This window comes from Bubalus kerabau, chromosome 6 (genome assembly GCF_029407905.1).
Source record: "Bubalus kerabau isolate K-KA32 ecotype Philippines breed swamp buffalo chromosome 6, PCC_UOA_SB_1v2, whole genome shotgun sequence".
NCBI classification, from domain to species: domain Eukaryota; kingdom Metazoa; phylum Chordata; class Mammalia; order Artiodactyla; family Bovidae; genus Bubalus; species Bubalus kerabau.
The window spans coordinates 103,226,784-103,244,741 of NC_073629.1; the positions used below are offsets into that span (position 1 = coordinate 103,226,784).

Genomic DNA, 17,958 nt, shown 5'->3' on the forward strand with positions numbered 1-17,958 from the left:
ACAGGCCCCTCTCTTCCAGGGAGAGGATGAGTGTGGGGCCGGCGAGGCTGCCATGACTAAGGGGAGACCCCGGTGGGATATGGCAGTACCTGCTTGTTGGAGGCAGTAGGGGAGGGTGGGAGGGGAGAGGGTGATGTCCATCTTGAGACTTCACGGGGAAAGCTCAAGTGGATGCCTGATGCCCTGGTAAGGACGGTTCCTCTGAGAGGGAAAAGGGGTTCTCTTTTGAGCTGGGAAGGTCAGTTTCAGTGATCTAAAGCCTATTGTCCTTCCTTTCTCAACTCAGAGACAAAGGGGAGAAAGAGAAGTACTGTGAATGAGGACAAAATAGAAAGAGCCAATGAGACCCACTTATCATACTCAGGACTACAAACTCCTGGAACTGTTGCTGGGGGTGGCGGGGTGGGCAGTGGTCAAAGCCTTTGGCAGGAAGAAATGTCCCACTTAATTCTCAAGGAAATAGGGACCAGGCCTATTGATTGGAGAGACTTGAGAGGGAGGAAGGCCTGATTTAAAATTTTCCTCTAGAAACATATATTTAACCTTAGTGTCTTTGGTTTTAAAAGGGCATTCTGAATTTTGGGAAGAACATAGCTGAATGGGAAGGACGTGAACACCAGAGAAATCCCTGCCGCTGGGACCTGGCTGTGGAGGGCAATAAGCAGAGTTCCTCCTGGGGTCTGTCCCGGAGAAATGAGAGGGGCAACTGCATGAAACATCCTGGAGGCGCAGGCTTGTCCTCCTCCTAAGGCCGGGGAGAGAACGGGAGGCCGGGGAGATGGAGAGCTGGCTACAGAAACACTAAGGAGGTGGGAAATGGCTTTCTGGGCCTAGGGGGCATCTTGAGTAAGAAAGCATGACTTACATTTACTACTTTGAAAAGGCACCAAACTGAAAACAGGAGGGAGAAAACAAACTCACATATCTGGATATGTGAAATGAACTGTCATAGCGTGGGCCTGGTGAGCTGAATGTGCACATGGCCCTAATTACCCAAACAGGACCCAAGGGGAAGGGAGTGTGGGCCCTCACCTGCCATGGAGGAGGAGAGGAGAACAGGGAGACGAGAGGGGCTCACCTGCGGGCAGGCGAGGGGGGCCGCAGCGGCACCAGCACAAAGCCCATGCTCTGCAGATACTGCATGTACTGCTGCAGGAAGGCCAAGCTCAGCTCCTTCAACCAAGGCTCCTCCCGGGCGCCCAGCGGAGGCCCGTCCAAGGAGTCGCAGTTGGCAGGGGATTCTCGGCTTCCAGAGGCCGACTCAGGGCGATGGCGCCGCTGTTGGAGTGGAGGTTAAGAGAGACTCTACCCACCGGCAACCACCCTATCAGGGGTGAAGGAACAGAGGTCCTCCCGGAGAAATCCAGAGTCTGGAGCCTCACCTGTCCCTCCGGGGGCCCCGAGGTCTCTGGGGGCCCATGCAGCCAGGCTGCAGGGTCAAAGAGCAGGGCCGTTGCACAGTAATGCACCAGGCGGGACGACTGTTTCAGGGTCTCCAGCTCCCCAGCCTGGAGAAAGAGAGTGAGCACCGGGCGGGGGGCCAGGGCAGGGTCACAGGGCAGTCCCGGAGGACGTGGGTGGGGCACTCACACTGATGGGCATGCTGGCTGGGGCGGAGCGCTGCTGCCACGTGACAAACAGGTTCTCCATCTTCATCTGGCGCTCCAGCTCTAGGGGTTGGAGGCTTTTACTGGCAGACCCCAGGAGCAGCCGCCCCTCTTCCTGCCCGGCTCCACAGCTGGCCCTGCCTGCCGCCCGGCCCAGCACGCTCACCTCTGCGCTCTGCCATCTTGATCTCCAGGAACTGTTGTCCATGGTAGGTGACGGGATCGGGCGGTCTGGGCACAGGGCCGAGGGAGGAGGTGGGGCGGGTGGCCGTGATATCCCGCAGGGCCTCATCGAAGGGGAATGTGTCCAGGGGAAGGGGGCCCCCGCCCCGCGAGGACCCACTCAGCCGGCCCTGCTCACGGCTCAGCGGGGGACTTGCACTCCGGATGAGGGTCTCTGCTTCTACGGTCGGCAGCAGGAATGGGTTTGGCTCCTGAGAGAGACCAAGTCTCACAACGGGTCTGGGGCCTCTGCCCTCAGACCTCCTCTTCCACCCCGTGGCTGCCTCTCTGACTCGCCCTCCCTGCGACCTCTGCTCTCAGTCTGTCCCCTCTCCTGTTTCCGGACGGCAGCTTCCTTTAGCTGACTACCCAGGAGAGGAGGGGCCCAGATGGCAGGCACCTTTTCATCCCGCACTGGGAAGTCCAACTGGCCGTAGTGGTGGAAGAGCCCCAGCTTCTGGCTGAGAAGGCAGAAGATGAGGTGGGCGCGTGCGTTCTGCCACTGCACGAGGCGAACCAGAGCGCGGCCCAAGGCTGAGCCCAGGTCTGGAGCCCAGTTGTAGGTCAGTAGCTGGAGCTGGAAGTCAGGGCTCAGTGTCAGTGGGATCACAGAGCCCCTCCTACCACCCAGCCCCTGGCCCCATGCCTACCTTTTTGTCCATGACCTCCAGCAGCAGGAACCTCTGCCGGGGAGCATTTCGCCCCATGCTTCCGTCACCTCCAGGCTCAAAGCGCTGCACGGCTTTGGCAGCTATGGGGTCAAGGGACAAAATGAAGGTCTTGGGACTGATCCCTCTCAATCCCTCACTGACCCCCACAGAGTCAGAGGCTACAGGATCAGTCATTCTGAGACCCCCCCCCCACCCCTACTGCAGGCTGTGGCCTCACCCTGCTGGGTGGGTCTCCTCCACTGTGAGAAGTTCCTGCCCAGAAGCAGCAGGTGCCGCTCAGCTGCCGGGCGGGGCGGTGGGCCCAGCTGTCCAAGGGAACACGGACTGAAGAGCTCTGGCTCAGGAGTCCTAGTGGGAGGGAGGGACGGACAGAAAGCAGACCATCCACGGCCCCATTCCCTGGCCAGTGCCTCTCCCACCTCAGCTTCCGTGAGATCCCAAACTCACAAATGCTGCTCAAAGATGCGGACACTGGTGTCGCCAGCCATTGAGGTGACCAGAGTGGTGAACTCAGACAGGACGGATGGGAGGAGGAAGCGGGACACCATGTGAGTGGAGCTCCTGGACACCGAGGCGCATCCTGGATCCCGGGCACAGAGGTTGTGGTGGGGCTCGGGGCTGGGGGCTGGGGACTGGGCCACAGGCTCGGGGGTGGGAGAAGGGTCTCACCAATCTGAACCATGAACTCCATCCAGTGCTGAGCGACACGAGCAAACACAGGCTGCAGGGTGCCTGCCTCGCCCTCTTCCAGCTGTGTGGTCCTCCGTCTGAAGACACAGCAGGAGTAAGAGCCTCGCACCCACACACAAGACCTGTATGGTCACACGCACTCAACAACCCCTGTGACTTCACAGCACACTTTCCATGACAACACACATACCTTTGTCTCTGGGCCCCAGACTCTGGGCCAGCTGCCCGCTCGGTCCCACCCGGAGTCCGAACGCTTTCCGTTTTGTGACGCCTCCGGCCCCGAGTGTCTTCTGGCCGATCCAGGACAATGTCGTCAGTTGTTTTGGGGGAACCCAAGTCCCCACATTCTGTTTTACTCTGGGGGCAATGCAGTGAATGAGGAGGGGCTACTGGGAAGGGGAATGTGGTGGAGGATGGAGGCATCCAAGAATAGTTACAAGAACCCAGAAGAGCTGGAGGCTAACCGAGCAGCCTTGAGCAGGCTACTCAACTTTCTGGATCCTCAGTGGCCTCGCTAGTAACAGGCCTTTTGAAATCTTGCAGGCTGTGAGGATCTGACAAGGAAAGTGGAAATGAAAACACTTAAGCTGAGCCTATCTGTGTATAAGTGGGAACGTGCCATGTTCTGTATACTCCTGTCTAAGGGACAGAGCTCTGAGGCAGGGCCTCCAGGGAGTAGAGATGGGAGACAGGAGGCAGGCAAGAAGGCAGAGGTTAACCTCACCACCTCCCTTTATTCCATTACCAGCATATCCCAGAAGCTACGCCGGCCAGCTTTGCTGGGGGGAGTCACAGGTTCGCCAGGGCCAGGGCTGGGGGGAAAGGTGCTGGCTCGGCCTGCAGGGCTCTTGGTGTCCAGCGACCCACTCCTGAGACTCCCTGTGAGCAGCAGGCATTACAGACTCTTGTCACTGAACATCAACCCTTTTTCAGACAACCCAGCCAGCCCCAAGACTGGTAAGAGACAGACATGCCATTTACTTACTCTACCTGTTCCTGCAACCCAGCCAGCCCTAAGACTGGTAAGAGACAGACATGTATTTACATACTATACCTGTTTCTGAATGGCAGGGTGTGTGTGTGTGTGTGTGTGTGTGTGTGTGTGTAGGGAGTTCCTGGTTGTGTGTATGTGTATGGAGTTCCTGGTTGTGTGTGTGTGTGTGTACAGAGTTCCTGGTTGTGTGTGTGTGTGTGTGTAGGGAGTTCCTGGTCCTGTGTGCGTAGGGAGTTCCTGGTTGTGTGTGTGTGTACAGAGTTCCTGGTTGTGTGTGTGTGTGTGTGTAGGGAGTTCCTGGTTTTCCTGGTTGTGTGTGTGTGTAGGGGGTTCTTGGTCCTGTGTGTGTGTAGGGAGTTCCTGGTCCTGTGTGTATGTAGGGAGTTCCTGGTTGTGTGTGTGTGTACAGAGTTCCTGGTTGTGTGTGTGTGTGTGTGTGTGTGTGTGTGTGTAGGGAGTTCCTGGTTGTGTGTGTGTAGGGAGTTCCTGGTTGTGTGTATGTGTAGGGAGTTCCCGGTTGTGTGTGTGTGTGTGTGTGTGTGTAGGGAGTTTCTGGTCCTGTGTGTATGTAGGGAGTTCCTGGTTGTGTGTGTGTGTGTAGGGAGTTCCTGGTTGTGTGTGTGTGTAGGGGGTTCTTGGTCGTGAGTGTGTGTAGGGAGTTCCTGGTCGTGTGTGTGTGTGTGTAGGGAGCTCCTGGTTGTGTGTGTGTGTGTGTGTGTAGGGAGTTCCTGGTCCTGTGTGTATGTAGGGAGTTTCTGGTTGTGTGTGTGTGTGTAGGGAGTTCCTGGTTGTGTGTGTGTGTAGGGGGTTCTTGGTCGTGAGTGTGTGTAGGGGGTTCTTGGTCGTGAGTGTGTGTAGGGAGTTCCTGGTCGTGTGTGTGTGTGTGTAGGGAGTTCCTGGTTGTGTGTGTGTGTAGGGGGTTCTTGGTCGTGAGTGTGTAGGGAGTTCCTGGTGATAGACCCCCAATCTAAGCGAGTGATAACCGCACACAGGCATTTCCATCAAGTGTGTCACTTTGCTGATGCGGAGAAGGTGATGGACAGCCGAGAATGTGTATCTTAGATGCAGCCTCCGCCACGTCTCCCCAGACTCTCCTTGCACCCTGACCTGGAACACCGTCTCACCTGGATCTCTGGGGCTCTCCCCTCAGCCCTGGCCCTGGCAAACCTGTGACTCCCCGCAGCAGGACTCCACGTACCTGCGGATGTATCCTCTGTACACAGTGGCGCTGGCAGCAGCCAGAGCTCCATGATGGCATCCGCCAGGGCCTGGCGAGCTGCTGTTCGGAGCTTCTCCTCCAGCTGCACAATGCTGATGTTCCCCTTTTCCCACACATCCAGTCGAAGCCGTGGGGCCCCGCTTGGAGCTGGAAGAACAGGGTCCACTTGAGCGTGTCCCTGGTTTCCACAGCATTAAATGAACACCCCCTCCTCTGACCAAGCTGCCCCACCTGAAGAACTGCCCGGCAGGACTGGGCAGCGAGTGACCTGAGTCAGCTGCTCGAACTCTTCCTCCTGCAGTGGGTCTGGGGGCCCCGGAGAAGACGTGGGCCATGATGCCAGCGAGATGGGGGCTCCCTCCTCATCCACAAAAGCTAGAGTGATGCAGGCGACCCCTGGGTAGAAATCCAAAAGGAAAGCTCAGCTCTGCGACTTCTGGGCCCTGCCCTCCCCACCCCCCATCCAGCTGCGGGACAGGAACAGGCTTTCCCACACCCCGTGGCGCCACGGGCCCAGGGGCTGTGCTGTACCTTTGCCCCCAGTGCCCTGTCCTCCAGGCTTGTTGTACAAGTAGATGTCCAAGTCGGGGAGGCCACCCTGCGGCGGGAGTGGATGCTGCGGAGAGAAGAGCCTCTGAGCACTAAGACCAGGCAGATGGACACAGGCTTCAGGGAACGGGTGTCCACGGGGAGAGTGGGGAACAGGCACACGCAAGAGCAAAGGCAGACACAGGTAGGTATTAAGGGCCGGGTGTACAGAGGTCCACGGGTGCACAAAGGTACATGGGTGGGGATCTGTAGGAAAGAGCTAGTTCAGCAAGCATGCACGCAAGTGTGGACTGGGGGTGCAGCCTCACCTGGAAGTGGTTTCGGCTGTTGCTGTCCGTGTACTTGGGGGAGTGCAGGAAGATGAGCAGGTTCTGCCGCAGGTACCAGGCCAGGGCGGGAAGCCAGGGCCGGCAGCAGGGTGGCAGCCCCAGCTGCAGCACCTCTGAGGGCAGACTCCCTGGAGGCTGGATGAACTGCAGAGAAGGAAGGAAGGGGAGTCAGAGCTGAAGAAAGAGGTTCTGGCTGCGACTGTCCCGGCGGCTGCAGTGGAGTCACGCAGGGAGCCTGGGAGGGAGCTGACCTCCACGTCAGCTGGCGTCAGCTTGCAGTTCCGCACGAGCATGACCGTGATGACGTCTAGTGTGGCCTCGTCCAGGCGCCGACGCAGAACCCGTACGAGCTCATCCGTGATCTCAGGACCTGGACACGGCCACGGTGGGGAGATGGAGACACTGGCAGAGGATCCAGCCACCCCATCTCATCCCTTAACCCCAGACTCAAACAGGCTGCCGTACATCAGAAGCTGCCAGCACTAAGTTCTAGTTCTGCCAAGCTACTCAGCGTGTGACAGGCGAGTCTTACCTCTCAAAGCCTCGGTGCCCCCCTCAATACAGTGGGAATAATAATAGCATCTATCTCATCGGTAACATTCTTAGCCCAAGGCTAGTATACATTTATTGAGCCATAAATAAATGAGCCAGTTGCCTACTGGATACTTTGGGTTCAGTGTATCCCAAACCCGCCCCAGTATCTGGCCAATGGGACCACCATCTATCCACATATTCAGTCAGTTTAGATGTCTGGCTGCATTTTAGCCAGCTATAGGTCCTACCCTCAACATCCCAGAAGCCTGTCCTTTCCCACCCAGCTCCTGCTCGAGGGAGGCCCGGAGCTAGTGTAAGAAGTCTCAGACAACTGTGGAACCACATCTGGCCACTCCCCTCACCTGCCTGCCCCACGCCATGCACCAGCAGCTGGATATGTCTGTCCACTTGGCCCACAGGACGAGCAGCATCGGAACTGCGGCTGGATGCCATGTCCAGGGGAGAACGAGGACCCTGCAGGGACACTGTGATCAGGGCCTGGCTCCAGGGAGCACAGTCTGCAGGAGCACGGGGCAATCGGGGAGCGGGGGATACATGCCGAGGCTTCCTCGGAACAGATGGGCTCCTGGCTTCGGGACAGAGCAAGGGACGGGGGCAGGGCGTCACTGTCCCATGGCCGCTCACTGCAGGACGTCTCCAGGAGCCTGGGAGAGAGTGGCACGGGAGGGCTTTGGACCACAGCTCCTCCACTGCCCCAGGCTGTAGCCCGGCTTCCCAGGACCCACATACCGCAGGTAGTACACAGCTTTTGTTGCTCGCTCCTGATAAACAAACATGTTCTTCCGGTTCACCACAGAGAAGGCATTAAGCACAGAACGTAGGGCCTGGATGGCTGTAGGGGGAACCTGGTTTTAGAAAACTCTTTTCTCCAGATTCCCCACCCCCACCCCCGACCCCGCTACACTCCACCTGCCCTCTCATGCCAATCACATACCCCGAGAGACGCCCATGCTGGGTCCCATCTTGAGGCGTGAGTGGACTCGAATCACGGTTCCCCATACGACGTCACAGGAGAAATGGCCAGGGACAAACTGCATCGTGGCGGCCAGATACCCTCGGGGCCCACAGCTCTCATCGGCAGCATAATCTGGGGGACGGGAGATGGTGGGTCAGAAACGGGACACAGCCCTCTGCCCTCAGGCTTCTCACCTGTGAACTGGCCTACCTGTCCTCAACCCCCGACTCTTCTGGCCGATCGCTCTGCGGGGGGAAAGATGGTCGCTTTGGGTATTAAGATAAGCTCTTAGGAAGACAGGTCATAGCACAGAGGTTTTCAGAACTATCTCAGGAAGACATGGAGAAGGAGCTAAGAAGAGGTGTCAGGAAAGGCAAAGCATAGTCCTGGGGATGCTGCCAGGACACTCTGAGCCTGTCGGAATCTAATACAGGACATATCCTACTCATGTACTCATTGGGCAGTGCAATAATAATACACACCCCACTAAAACAGAACGTGTGTGACTGCTCACATACCCCTACGGCAGGGGCAACACTACGCCCTTTGCTCTGGAGGACAGCTAGCCCAGAAAACCCGAAGGGTTGGGTGGCTCTTTGCAAGAGACTGTGGCTGCAGCCCACGGCCTTGACCGACCCCCTCCAGGTTGATGAGGAACCTTCCAGTAGGTCAAGGTGGCAATCTGGTTTCCCACAGAAGCTGCTCTAAGATGTGAGCAGTGTACAGGACACCCAGGGGGCTGCAGAGTCTGGACTGGAATGCTGGTTGCTAAGGGTTTCAGCGAAACCATATAGAAAGACTAAAATGAGGAAGGGCTGGGTCTGGGCTCCGACTAGTCTCACATCCTGAGCTGTTGGGAGCCACTGGGAAGGAGTGCTTGGCGGTCGCAGCTCATACTCAATTTGCAGAAGATGTCTTCTAAACCCTGGGAAGTCCATCAATCACGGGGATTCTGCTTTGATATGGAACACATCCCAGGATGTGCTGAGAGACACGCTCTCCCGTAGCTGTTAGGAACATTTGTCTACAGACTTGCCAAGCATGTTAAAGATAAGGAGTGATCTGACGTGACTTTTAGAACTGAGGGAGAACGGCAAAGGAATGGCACAATCTGGCTTTTTCCTGTGAGCTGGGGTGAGAGGTCATGAGGAATAAGAGAAGGGAGCAGAAGTGTGGAGATTTTGATTCCCATCTCAAGTAGATGAGCGTGTGTTTCCTAACCCCAAAGGTTTCTGTGCCTGCCTGTCTAGAGGGACAGCCAATCAGAGGGCAAATCCTATGGGCACTCAGGCTGCACCCCTCCGGGCTTCTCGCCTGTGAGCTGGCCTACTTGTCCACCATCCCCTGCCCTTTCCTTGGCCCCAGCCATCACCCAGCAGGGGCGAGACGGTCATTTCAGAAAACAAGGCAGGGCCAGTAGAGCATGCCCTTAGGAAGACAGGCCACAGCGGCGCCTGCTCCGTGTCCCTTCTCTCTTGTATTCTTCAATGGTGCCCCCTCTGCTGGCTCTTTCCCGTGGACAGAAACATGCTCAAGTCTCTACCTTATTTTAAATTCCTGCCTTGCCTCCCACCTTCCTTTAGTTTCTGCCGGATCTATTTGCTTCTCCCTTCACTGCCAGGCGACTTGAAAGAGGAGTGCCTCCCGGCTCCTCCAGCCTAATATCCTTTCATGTTTCCACTTCCTCTGGTTTCCTACTCCTGTCTCCACTGAAAGCACTTTCACTAGCCACTGATGACTCCGTGGCAGCCAAACCTGGTGATCCTTTTCGGTCCTCTTCTCCACTGTATTACCTGGCACCGAGGACCAAGTAATGGTGAGTTACTCGGTCCGCCCCCAGCTTCTCAGCAATCTTCAGTAAAGGAAGGCTCCTGAGTGGGACTCACCATCGCTGGGCAGTGGTACCCGCTGACGGGAGTGGAAGGGGGTCTCACTACGCCACAGGTCTTCTTCGCTCTCAGCCACCAGCAGAGAGTTGCACACATGACTGTCATGCAGGTCCTGAAGAAGCAGCCGCTGAGAGAAGAAGGAACCAGCTCTCAGGGAACTGAAATACTCCCGCATACACTGCTGGTGGTGGGGGAGGGGGTGATCAAAGGCTAGAGAGAATGCCCATTATCACTCGGGGGTCGGAGGTCAAAAAGAGCATCAGTAATCACTGGGAGCTCAGAGATGGTGTCCGACAGTCACTGAGCTCTGGGCGCTGCAGCCAGTGAGGGACATCTGTCCCTCCTCTTTGCCAGAATCTATTTACTGCCCTTCAGATCTCAGCTTAAAAATCTCTTCTTCCCAGCTTTCCCTGACACTGCAGATGGTCAGATCCCTGTTAAGTGCTCTCACAGTCTCTGCTTTTCCTCTGCAGAAGCCTTCACAATTGCAGCGGAAATAATTTGTGTGCTTTAGTTGTTTCATATCCATCTCTCCCCATTTGACATAAGCTTCCCTCTGTCTTAATTCATTATCTCATCCCTAATGCTAGCTGAGTGCAATGAGAGGGAGCATCTCACAGTCACTGGAAGGGAATGAGAGAGTAACCCACTCTGGGGGTGGGTTGGGAGAGCTCCTCAGGTTGTAAGGACACTGGGGAGTAATAGCATCCCAGTAACTAAGGGTCAAAGAAAACGTCCAAGTTGGACCAACAGCCTCTGAAAGTCAAGTCCCTGGAAACTCCTTCCTCGTGTGGGCTGCACCCCAGGCCTGGAGAGCCCTGCCCCTTACCTGGTTGACCTCCCTGCACATCTCCCCAACTCGCCTCACCAGGAGCTGCTGCAGGCGGCGACACTCGGCGCCTGGCCCCCCATCCTCCCGAATCAGGCTCCTGGGGGGATACATCAGACACAGAATTGCAGTGGGGACGGAGAGCCGGGAGGGCGTCATGGGACGAAGGACCAAGAGGAGGGAAAGGAAGGGGGACTGGACAAGGGGAAGTAAACATGAAGAGAACTAGGAAAGATGGAATTCTCAACAGCAATTCTGGAAGCCTGGGCTCCAGGCTGGCCTCACAGCCTCCACGTAGGTACCACCTGAGGTTTCCCTCATGCAGTTCACCTCTTCTTTATCCTCCGATCTTCTTTGTCAGAATGGTGGGCCTCCCTTCTCTTAACATGCCCACCCCCATGATTAGAGATGCCTAAGTATGACGCTGCTGCTTACTAAGTGGGACCTTGAGCAAGCATAATATAGCCTATGTGTGCTGGAGTTCCTTCATTCTGACCATAAGGATAATAATACTTCGCAGGTATGTTACGGATCAAATGAGTGATCCATATAACAAACAGCACAGTGCCTGCCACATAGCAAGTACTTGTTAAATACTACCTATTATCCCTTATTTTTATATGCCTACAGCTCCTGAGCTGCTGTGAACTACAGACTCTCTTAATGCTTGGCTAGGAGCCAAAATCCTCATCAGCTTTTCAACTCCATTAGAAGAGCAGAGTGATATGCTTTGTTACAACCTGTGGGAAGTGGTCAGGAGCCCCCAGCCTCAGAGCACAAGTCAGATCCCTACCCAAAACCTGAGTCCCAAGTCTAGCCTTCTAACAACACTGAAGAGGGGAGCTGTGGGACCAGGGAGAAGCTAACGTCGGCGTCAGGGTGCAGGGCCCAGCTTTTCCTTACCTCGCATGTGCATACACTTCCACACGGTCCTGCAGCACCCGGACAATGAGCCAGAAGTCAGGCAGGCAGGGTCCAGGGAGGCCTGTGAGCGAAGGCTGTGGAGGCGGAGGCCCGGGCGGGGTCCGCAGCATGCAAGGGGGCTTCTCACCTGGGGTGCCCCTGGGGCCCTCACTGTCTGAGCCACTGCTGCCACCATCGTAGCCTGTGTCAAACGTGCTCAAGTTCAAGCTTACCCTTAGGCTCATGTCAGCCCCAAATGCACCAGCCTGGTGGGCCCCCTGGGTTAGTCCCTACTGATGGGCCTGCCCAGACCTTTCCCTATGCGGCCCTGAGTCCACTTCCCATCAGCTTGGTCCTCCCTGCTCTGCTCCAACGTACCTAGGTGGTCCGAGTCCACACTGCCCTGACTGGACATGAGACTGAGTCCCCGGCTGGGCCCAGGCTGGCTCCCTGGGAAGAGAAGGGAAAGCCTGGAGCCTCTCTCGATCCTGCCAAGGACGCTTTCTGAACATGGGTGCAGGGCCAGGGAGGTGCAAGCCCTCTCTTACCTCCCTGGGGCAGGTTGGGCAGACTGATGAGCAGGGGGCTCTGAGAATCCTCTGGGGAGCCAGGGGCTTGGGGGCTGGCTGTCAGGGCCTGAGGGTCAGGAAGTCAGGTTGGAGCACAGCCCCATACTTCCACCACCACCCGATCCTTTCGCAGGTCAGCCCAGGCAAGACTCACCTCCCCTTCAAGGCCTTCAGCCCTGTCCTCCTGGCTGCGCCAAGCCCAGGCCGGGGAAGTCCCAAGTTCCCTGTGGGACCCACCTGCCTGTTGGCCCACTGCCACAAAGAAGAAGCCACTGTCAGGGTCCTCAAGAAGAACATGACCAGGGAGGTGGAGGCGGCGGAACTCCTAGGGAGCAGGAGCCAAGGGCAGAGATTAGGCAGGAGCAGCTCTCCCTACTGGTGGGCCCCACACTTCCTCATCAGACCCCTCACAAGCACCCGGTGAAGCACAAGCTAGCATCCCCGTTGTTATGAAAAGGCTCAGTGACTCGCCCAAGACTCAACAGGCCTGGGGGCAAGGGTGAGCTGCCAGGCATGGGGTCAGAGTCAGACCACAGGGTGAGGAGGTGGACTCCAACTGAGAGAGGGCCTTCTGGTTCTATCCATGCAGCCTGGGGAAGGACAGGCCCCAGGGTGACCAGGGAGCGTCTCGAGGGCAGCATACCTCCTTAAACTGTGTGAGAGAACGCTCTGGCCCAAACACAAAACTCAGGGGCAGCGTTTGGCGCAGGCAGGTGGAGCGTCCAGGTGAGCTGTGGATGTGGGCGGCTGCGCGGTGCAGGGCCGGGCTCTGGGGGATGCCCCCTCTTCGCAGCGCCCCCACCATCTCATCCTCCAGCAGCCAGCGGATCTACAGTCAGAGAGCGATGCAGGGAGTGGTGAGGGGCACCCCCCACGCCGACTGGGGCATCACTGTACTCCATCAGAAGACACTGGAAGAGACTCTGCCTCACAGACTGGGACAGGCCTCACTGGACCCCAGAATAAAGGGGGTGTCTTATATCACCATCTGATGGAAAGGGTATCAGTTACAGTGCTGAGGGGTGGTTACTTAGGTTGGGAGAGGGAAGGCCCTCACCTCACTCATGGTGGTCTCAACAGCCAGTCTGTGGGGTGTGGCCAAATTAGACAGTCCTGGGTGCCTAATTGGAAGAAAGGTTTACGTACTGGTTTCCAGAGGACAAAAACCAATGGGGAGCAAGGAAGTCTAAGAGGGAGATAGGAAATACCTGTCTTCTCCTGGAGGTGGAAGTGGGGGCCCCAGCCCATCATCGGATGGCTGCCCTGGGGACCGTGGGAAGGACGCACTGCTTTCAGATGTTGACCTGAACAGAACAGGAGCAAAGGTCAAAGGTCAGCACCTATCATCCTCCCAAGGCCTCCTCCGCAATCCTTTCTTGGAATCCTTAAGGTACCTTTAGTCCCCAGGCACCCCTAAACTCCTTAATGGTTCCCATTAAGGATCCCAAGGCTCCAGATCCCCCACCAAACTTGCTGCCACACCTGTGGTGCTGAGGATCTGAGGTCGGGGGAAGCTCCACTTCCAGGGGCAAGGTCAGCACAAAGACATCCAGAGTGACACTGAGGTCCCGCAGAGGAACTCGGCCTCCAATGGGGGGGCCCTCCAGGCTAGAAAGCACCTGGCCTGGGAGAGGGGGGAGGTTAGGGGTCACTGGAGCCCTGGGACAAGCACAGATTCCAAGTGTCTAGGGCTAAAGAGTTATACCCAGAGGCTCTCTCCCACCCCCAGACAGGCAGGCAGGCTGAACCAGGTCCTGTGGCCCTCCCCTGGGGACCTCTAGACTCACCCAGGCAGGTGGGCAGGCTGCACACAGGTACTGAGCTGTGCTGGCCACGCAGCCGCACGGAGCAGGTGAGGTGCAGGAAGAGCGGCGGTAGGTCATGCGCCAGGCTCTCAGGCCCCGTGGGGGAGTCGCCCCCCAGGATACTGAAGGAGTCTTCGTCCGGGTTCACGGTGTCTGCGTCTGACAGCGAGGCAGAGTCCAGCCCAGCAGGCCCCAGGTCTGGTTCACGGCTCTCGCGGTACTCCACTTCCAGCTCTGGGTCACTCTCGGTGACCACGCAGCAGGCAGATGCGTCTCCTGGAGACACATGTCACGCGGTCAACAGGAGAGGCTGGCGGCGGAGGCCCTGGATGCTGGCTGGAAGCAGCCTTTACCCCTGTACCCACTGGCCTATGTACCTTCCTCTCCCATGAGCTCAGCCTCTGAAAACTCCAAGTCACTGACTTTTCTGTCGACTGTGTCCCGGGGGCCCTCATCCTGGGCGAGAGAAAGGGACAGCTTGACCTGAGGTGGGGCCTCAGGGGACCAAGCATCAGGGATCAGGAGGATCTGGGTGGGCCAAGCAGGCTTTCAGGGGCTACAGGCTGTGGGGAGGGAGGGAGGGAGGTAAGGGAGATGGCCGCTCACCTCACGCCTGCTGGATGGAGGGCAATAGAAGAAGTAGTGGGGGTTGGAGGGCACGGTGCGGAAGTGGAGACTGCTGATCTCCAGGAACTTCTCCTGTTTGGGGTTAGAAGGCTATGATGTCAGCTGCTATTCAGCTGAGCCTACACACCCTCAACCATGAGGGACCACTGCCCAGCCAGGGCTCTGTCTCTCTGCCCTCACCTGGATGAGGCTGTGAAGAGCATCATGGGCCTCTCCTCTGAGCTGGCAGACATCTGTCAGAGAGATCTCCAGGCCCGGGTCTGGATGCCCAGGGACACGGGTGCTCTGAAACTCAGGCTCGCTTAGGTCCTCGGTGTCTATGCTGAGCAGGGTGGGGGGTAGTGAAGCGTTAGGAAGCATCGTGTCCTAGAGGAACCTGCTTCCCAAGTGGGAGCAGCACACGATGGTCTGCCTCCGCCTCTCAGAAGGGTGCTGAGCACAGGACGCTCGCAGGAGAGGCCGGGAGAACCCACCCACCCGTCTCCGCTCTAACCGCCATATTGCTTGGTGGCTGGACATTTCTGTGCAACAGAGGAGTGAGTAAGGCTGACTCCTGGCTTTCAGCGGGTGGAGGGAGAGGTCATTCATCGTGGAAGAGAGACCCAGGTGGAGAAGCAAGGTTTGGTGGGAAAAGTGCACTCATCTGGGGGGCATGAAAGGCGGGGGATGCAGACCTCCAGAGAGGGAACTGGGCACCACCAGCGTACTCAGCCCTCTGCTCCTTCCGATCCCCCAGCGCGGACCCCTGCAGACACCAGACACACAGCTGTCTGCCTGCCTGCCTCTCTCACTCAACAGTTTCTGTCTGTGTGAGACTCAGCAGTTTAGGGCATTATCACTACAATCTGGATGTCCTCGGAACAAGCTTCTGCTTTCTCTGATGGCCACTGGCAACTCCCCACCACTAACCTAGCTCAACACTCCACACCAAAACAGGAAAGCTGGGAGAACCAGGAGAGTAAGATGGGGAGACTGCTGCCCATGTTGAATGGGAGACAGAAGCCTGGGCAGGAGGTGGGAAAGCAGTGGCCAAGCATGGCTGGTCGCTTCCCCAGGGCAAGAGGCCCCGGGCTACAGGGGCTTCATCTGTGTGCCCCCTACACATCACTCAAGAACCATCCCAACCTGGACTCAGAAGCCAGGACAGCTCGCTCCCGAGGCTCGGGGCCCTCCTCCATGCTGCTGCTGAAGAGCCCTGGGCTGAGAGGACCAGGGCTTGGGGGTGCATGAGGCAAACCCCGAGTGTGGCCACACAGCGCGAGCAGAAAAGGGGTGATGTCTATTTCCTGCAGCAGCTCCTCACAGGCATCCACTGCTATCAGCAGGTCCTGCGAGGTCACGCTCTGTGCTTGCTGCAAGCTCCGGAACAGCCCTGGGGGAAGCAGAAGGGGCCACGAGGTCAAGCTCTGTGAGGACCTCTCCAATCCCCATGGCCGTAATCTGCAAAGTGGGCTCCTCCTTGCCACGGCGTCACGCTCACCGCGGACGTAGCATCGCTGTGCATGCTCCTGTAGCAAGGCACAGTGGCTGGCTGCCCCCTTGTGCCTGGGCTCCATCCAGGCTGAGGAGAGGGAAGGCTGGTCGAGGAACTGAGTCCTAGGAATGGAAGGAAAGAGAGGGCTTGGCCAGCTCCCCTCAGTGACAGCCCACACTCAACCATCCCCCACCTTCCAGTGGATTGTCCCTAGGTCCCTACCAAAGGCAGTGACGGCCCAGAGACTTCAGCTGATGCACTGAAGGAAGTCTAGCACTGGGCAGGCAGGACATGGCCAAGAAGCTGAGCTCCTGACACTGATCATCAACTTGTGTGTCTCTCCCCTTGAGCCATGGCTGGGGGCCATGGTTGGCTGGGGGCTGGGAAAGGACCTAGGTCAACACAGAGGGCACTCACCGGAAGACGAGATCTCGGGGTGGCTGAGGGGGCTGCATGCCAATCATCTGCTCCCTCAATGCTTCCAGAGAACAGCTATAGATGTAAACAGGACACCGGGTCCGGGGCCCATCTGCACCCTCTGTCTGTGAAGCCTGGCGCCCAGGGTAAGCTGGTACGTCCTGATGGAAGGGTGGGCTCAGCTCTCCTGGATTCTGGGCACTGTCTGTGGGCAAGAGGTGGCCCATGGCATCCAGCCCTCTGTTCCCATTCCTGCTGCTGCTTAACCGACTTAAGAGTCAGCAGACTTACCACTGGCTGGGGTGACACTGAGGGTGGGGACCCGGGACTTTGTCACCGTGACCCCCGTTCCTGCCAGATCTTTCAGGCTGGGGGCCCCATTCCAATCGTCAAACTTAGGCCTCATCTCCTCTTGAGGGGGTCCCTCTAGGCCATATGAAGCCAGATGTAGGACATCTGCAGAAGAAAAGTGAGACATAACTCAGAGCCGCCTGGCGGGCCAGTGAGGGAGCTGAGGGGATGTGTGGGAGAGGTCAACAGTCAGTACCTGAGAAGGTCGCGGGGAGGAAAGTCAGAAAAACATGCTGGGGGGTCACAAGCCTTGCATAGCAGCGCCACTGAGGGGGCTGCGCAGAGCTGACGGGCCCGGGAGTTTCAGGAGGGCCTGGACTCTGTACAAGAGAAGCAAAATCAGAGCCGCCTGAAGGGACCACCCAATGCCCACTTCCTTCCTCTGCCCGCGACTCCACGCTCAGGGACAGCTTGCAACACTGGCGACCAAGAGGAACGACGGCACCCTGTCAGTGGCGGGCGGCACTGAGCCTGCCCAGACTTAGAAAGCTGGGGAGGAGCACGTGGGGACGGCAGGAGGTCACCATGATGAGAGGCCTGATGCACCAGTGCTGACCAGGGTGGGAAGACCGGGGTCTCCGATGGCCTGGGCGCCGCTGCCTGCTCGATCCTTTAGGATCCCAGGGTCCCCCACTGGTGGCCCCTCTGGACCTACAATGAAGGTAGAGGTGGATGGGAGAGAGCAGGGCTCTGAGATGCGGGAAAGGGGAGGCCAGAACCCAGACGGGAATCGCTCTGTCGAGTCTGGTGCCTGGAAAGAGGCGGGGGCTCACCTGGACTGTGGCAGGTCCGCCGAAGCACCTCGCGCAGGAAGGCCGCCTGGTCGGCGGCGGGCAGCGGGAGCTCTCGGTCACTCAGCTCCTGGCCCAGGCAGCCATGCAGCAGGCACAGCACCATGTCATTGGCGGGACATGGCCCCTCGGCGGGAGGGACGCCCTCTGGCTCTGCCCAACACACACTCCGCTCAGCACCCAGGGCCTCCTGCTGCCCAGTGCCCCCGGCTCCGCCCCGGCCAGCCCAGCCCTCCTGCAGCCGCCGCCCCCGACACCCTCTGCTCCTTCACAGACTCATCTGCTTTCGGTGCTCTAATACCCCTTGGCTGGCTGGCTCTCTAGGCACAAGGTTCACCCACCTCTGGAAAGCAGGAGGAAGAACATCTGGAGCTGCTGGCACTGAGGCAACAGTCCCATGAGGTCAAAACGGAAGGGGATCTCGTGGACGCAGGCGTCTCTTCCCTGGTCCAATCCTGGGAGGGTGGTGAGGGTTGGGGAGACAAGCGCAGGGAGGCCTGGAGTTCCCGTCT

At 58.0% G+C, this 17,958-nt stretch overlaps 1 protein-coding gene across 3 annotated transcripts in view; it reads right to left on the reverse strand.

Moving 5' to 3' along the window:
* The window catches only part of SZT2 (SZT2 subunit of KICSTOR complex), a 52,450-nt gene that overhangs the window by 7,379 nt on the left and 27,113 nt on the right, over positions 1-17,958 (reverse strand). For 2 of the 3 annotated variants that reach the window (XM_055586142.1, XM_055586145.1), the window contains 42 exons: positions 17,788-17,901; positions 17,429-17,599; positions 17,212-17,306; positions 16,852-16,975; positions 16,596-16,760; positions 16,305-16,509; positions 15,894-16,009; positions 15,539-15,785; positions 14,594-14,735; positions 14,393-14,485; positions 14,164-14,242; positions 13,769-14,062; positions 13,464-13,605; positions 13,190-13,285; positions 13,039-13,102; positions 12,625-12,810; positions 12,136-12,306; positions 11,961-12,048; positions 11,791-11,862; positions 11,413-11,614; positions 10,510-10,609; positions 9,678-9,807; positions 7,771-7,923; positions 7,566-7,668; positions 7,375-7,480; positions 7,178-7,289; positions 6,533-6,651; positions 6,261-6,425; positions 5,935-6,019; positions 5,635-5,799; positions 5,383-5,550; positions 3,936-4,069; positions 3,381-3,547; positions 3,170-3,267; positions 2,948-3,080; positions 2,718-2,848; positions 2,480-2,580; positions 2,230-2,406; positions 1,774-2,041; positions 1,591-1,670; positions 1,383-1,508; positions 1,079-1,278 (listed from right to left, as the gene is read on the reverse strand). In XM_055586142.1, coding sequence (XP_055442117.1) covers positions 1,079-1,278; positions 1,383-1,508; positions 1,591-1,670; positions 1,774-2,041; positions 2,230-2,406; positions 2,480-2,580; positions 2,718-2,848; positions 2,948-3,080; positions 3,170-3,267; positions 3,381-3,547; positions 3,936-4,069; positions 5,383-5,550; positions 5,635-5,799; positions 5,935-6,019; positions 6,261-6,425; positions 6,533-6,651; positions 7,178-7,289; positions 7,375-7,480; positions 7,566-7,668; positions 7,771-7,923; positions 9,678-9,807; positions 10,510-10,609; positions 11,413-11,614; positions 11,791-11,862; positions 11,961-12,048; positions 12,136-12,306; positions 12,625-12,810; positions 13,039-13,102; positions 13,190-13,285; positions 13,464-13,605; positions 13,769-14,062; positions 14,164-14,242; positions 14,393-14,485; positions 14,594-14,735; positions 15,539-15,785; positions 15,894-16,009; positions 16,305-16,509; positions 16,596-16,760; positions 16,852-16,975; positions 17,212-17,306; positions 17,429-17,599; positions 17,788-17,901 — 5,887 coding nt within the window. The remainder of the gene's footprint in view (positions 1-1,078; positions 1,279-1,382; positions 1,509-1,590; positions 1,671-1,773; positions 2,042-2,229; positions 2,407-2,479; positions 2,581-2,717; positions 2,849-2,947; positions 3,081-3,169; positions 3,268-3,380; positions 3,548-3,935; positions 4,070-5,382; positions 5,551-5,634; positions 5,800-5,934; positions 6,020-6,260; positions 6,426-6,532; positions 6,652-7,177; positions 7,290-7,374; positions 7,481-7,565; positions 7,669-7,770; positions 7,924-9,677; positions 9,808-10,509; positions 10,610-11,412; positions 11,615-11,790; positions 11,863-11,960; positions 12,049-12,135; positions 12,307-12,624; positions 12,811-13,038; positions 13,103-13,189; positions 13,286-13,463; positions 13,606-13,768; positions 14,063-14,163; positions 14,243-14,392; positions 14,486-14,593; positions 14,736-15,538; positions 15,786-15,893; positions 16,010-16,304; positions 16,510-16,595; positions 16,761-16,851; positions 16,976-17,211; positions 17,307-17,428; positions 17,600-17,787; positions 17,902-17,958) is intronic. The other variant, XM_055586143.1, reaches the window with a different exon arrangement.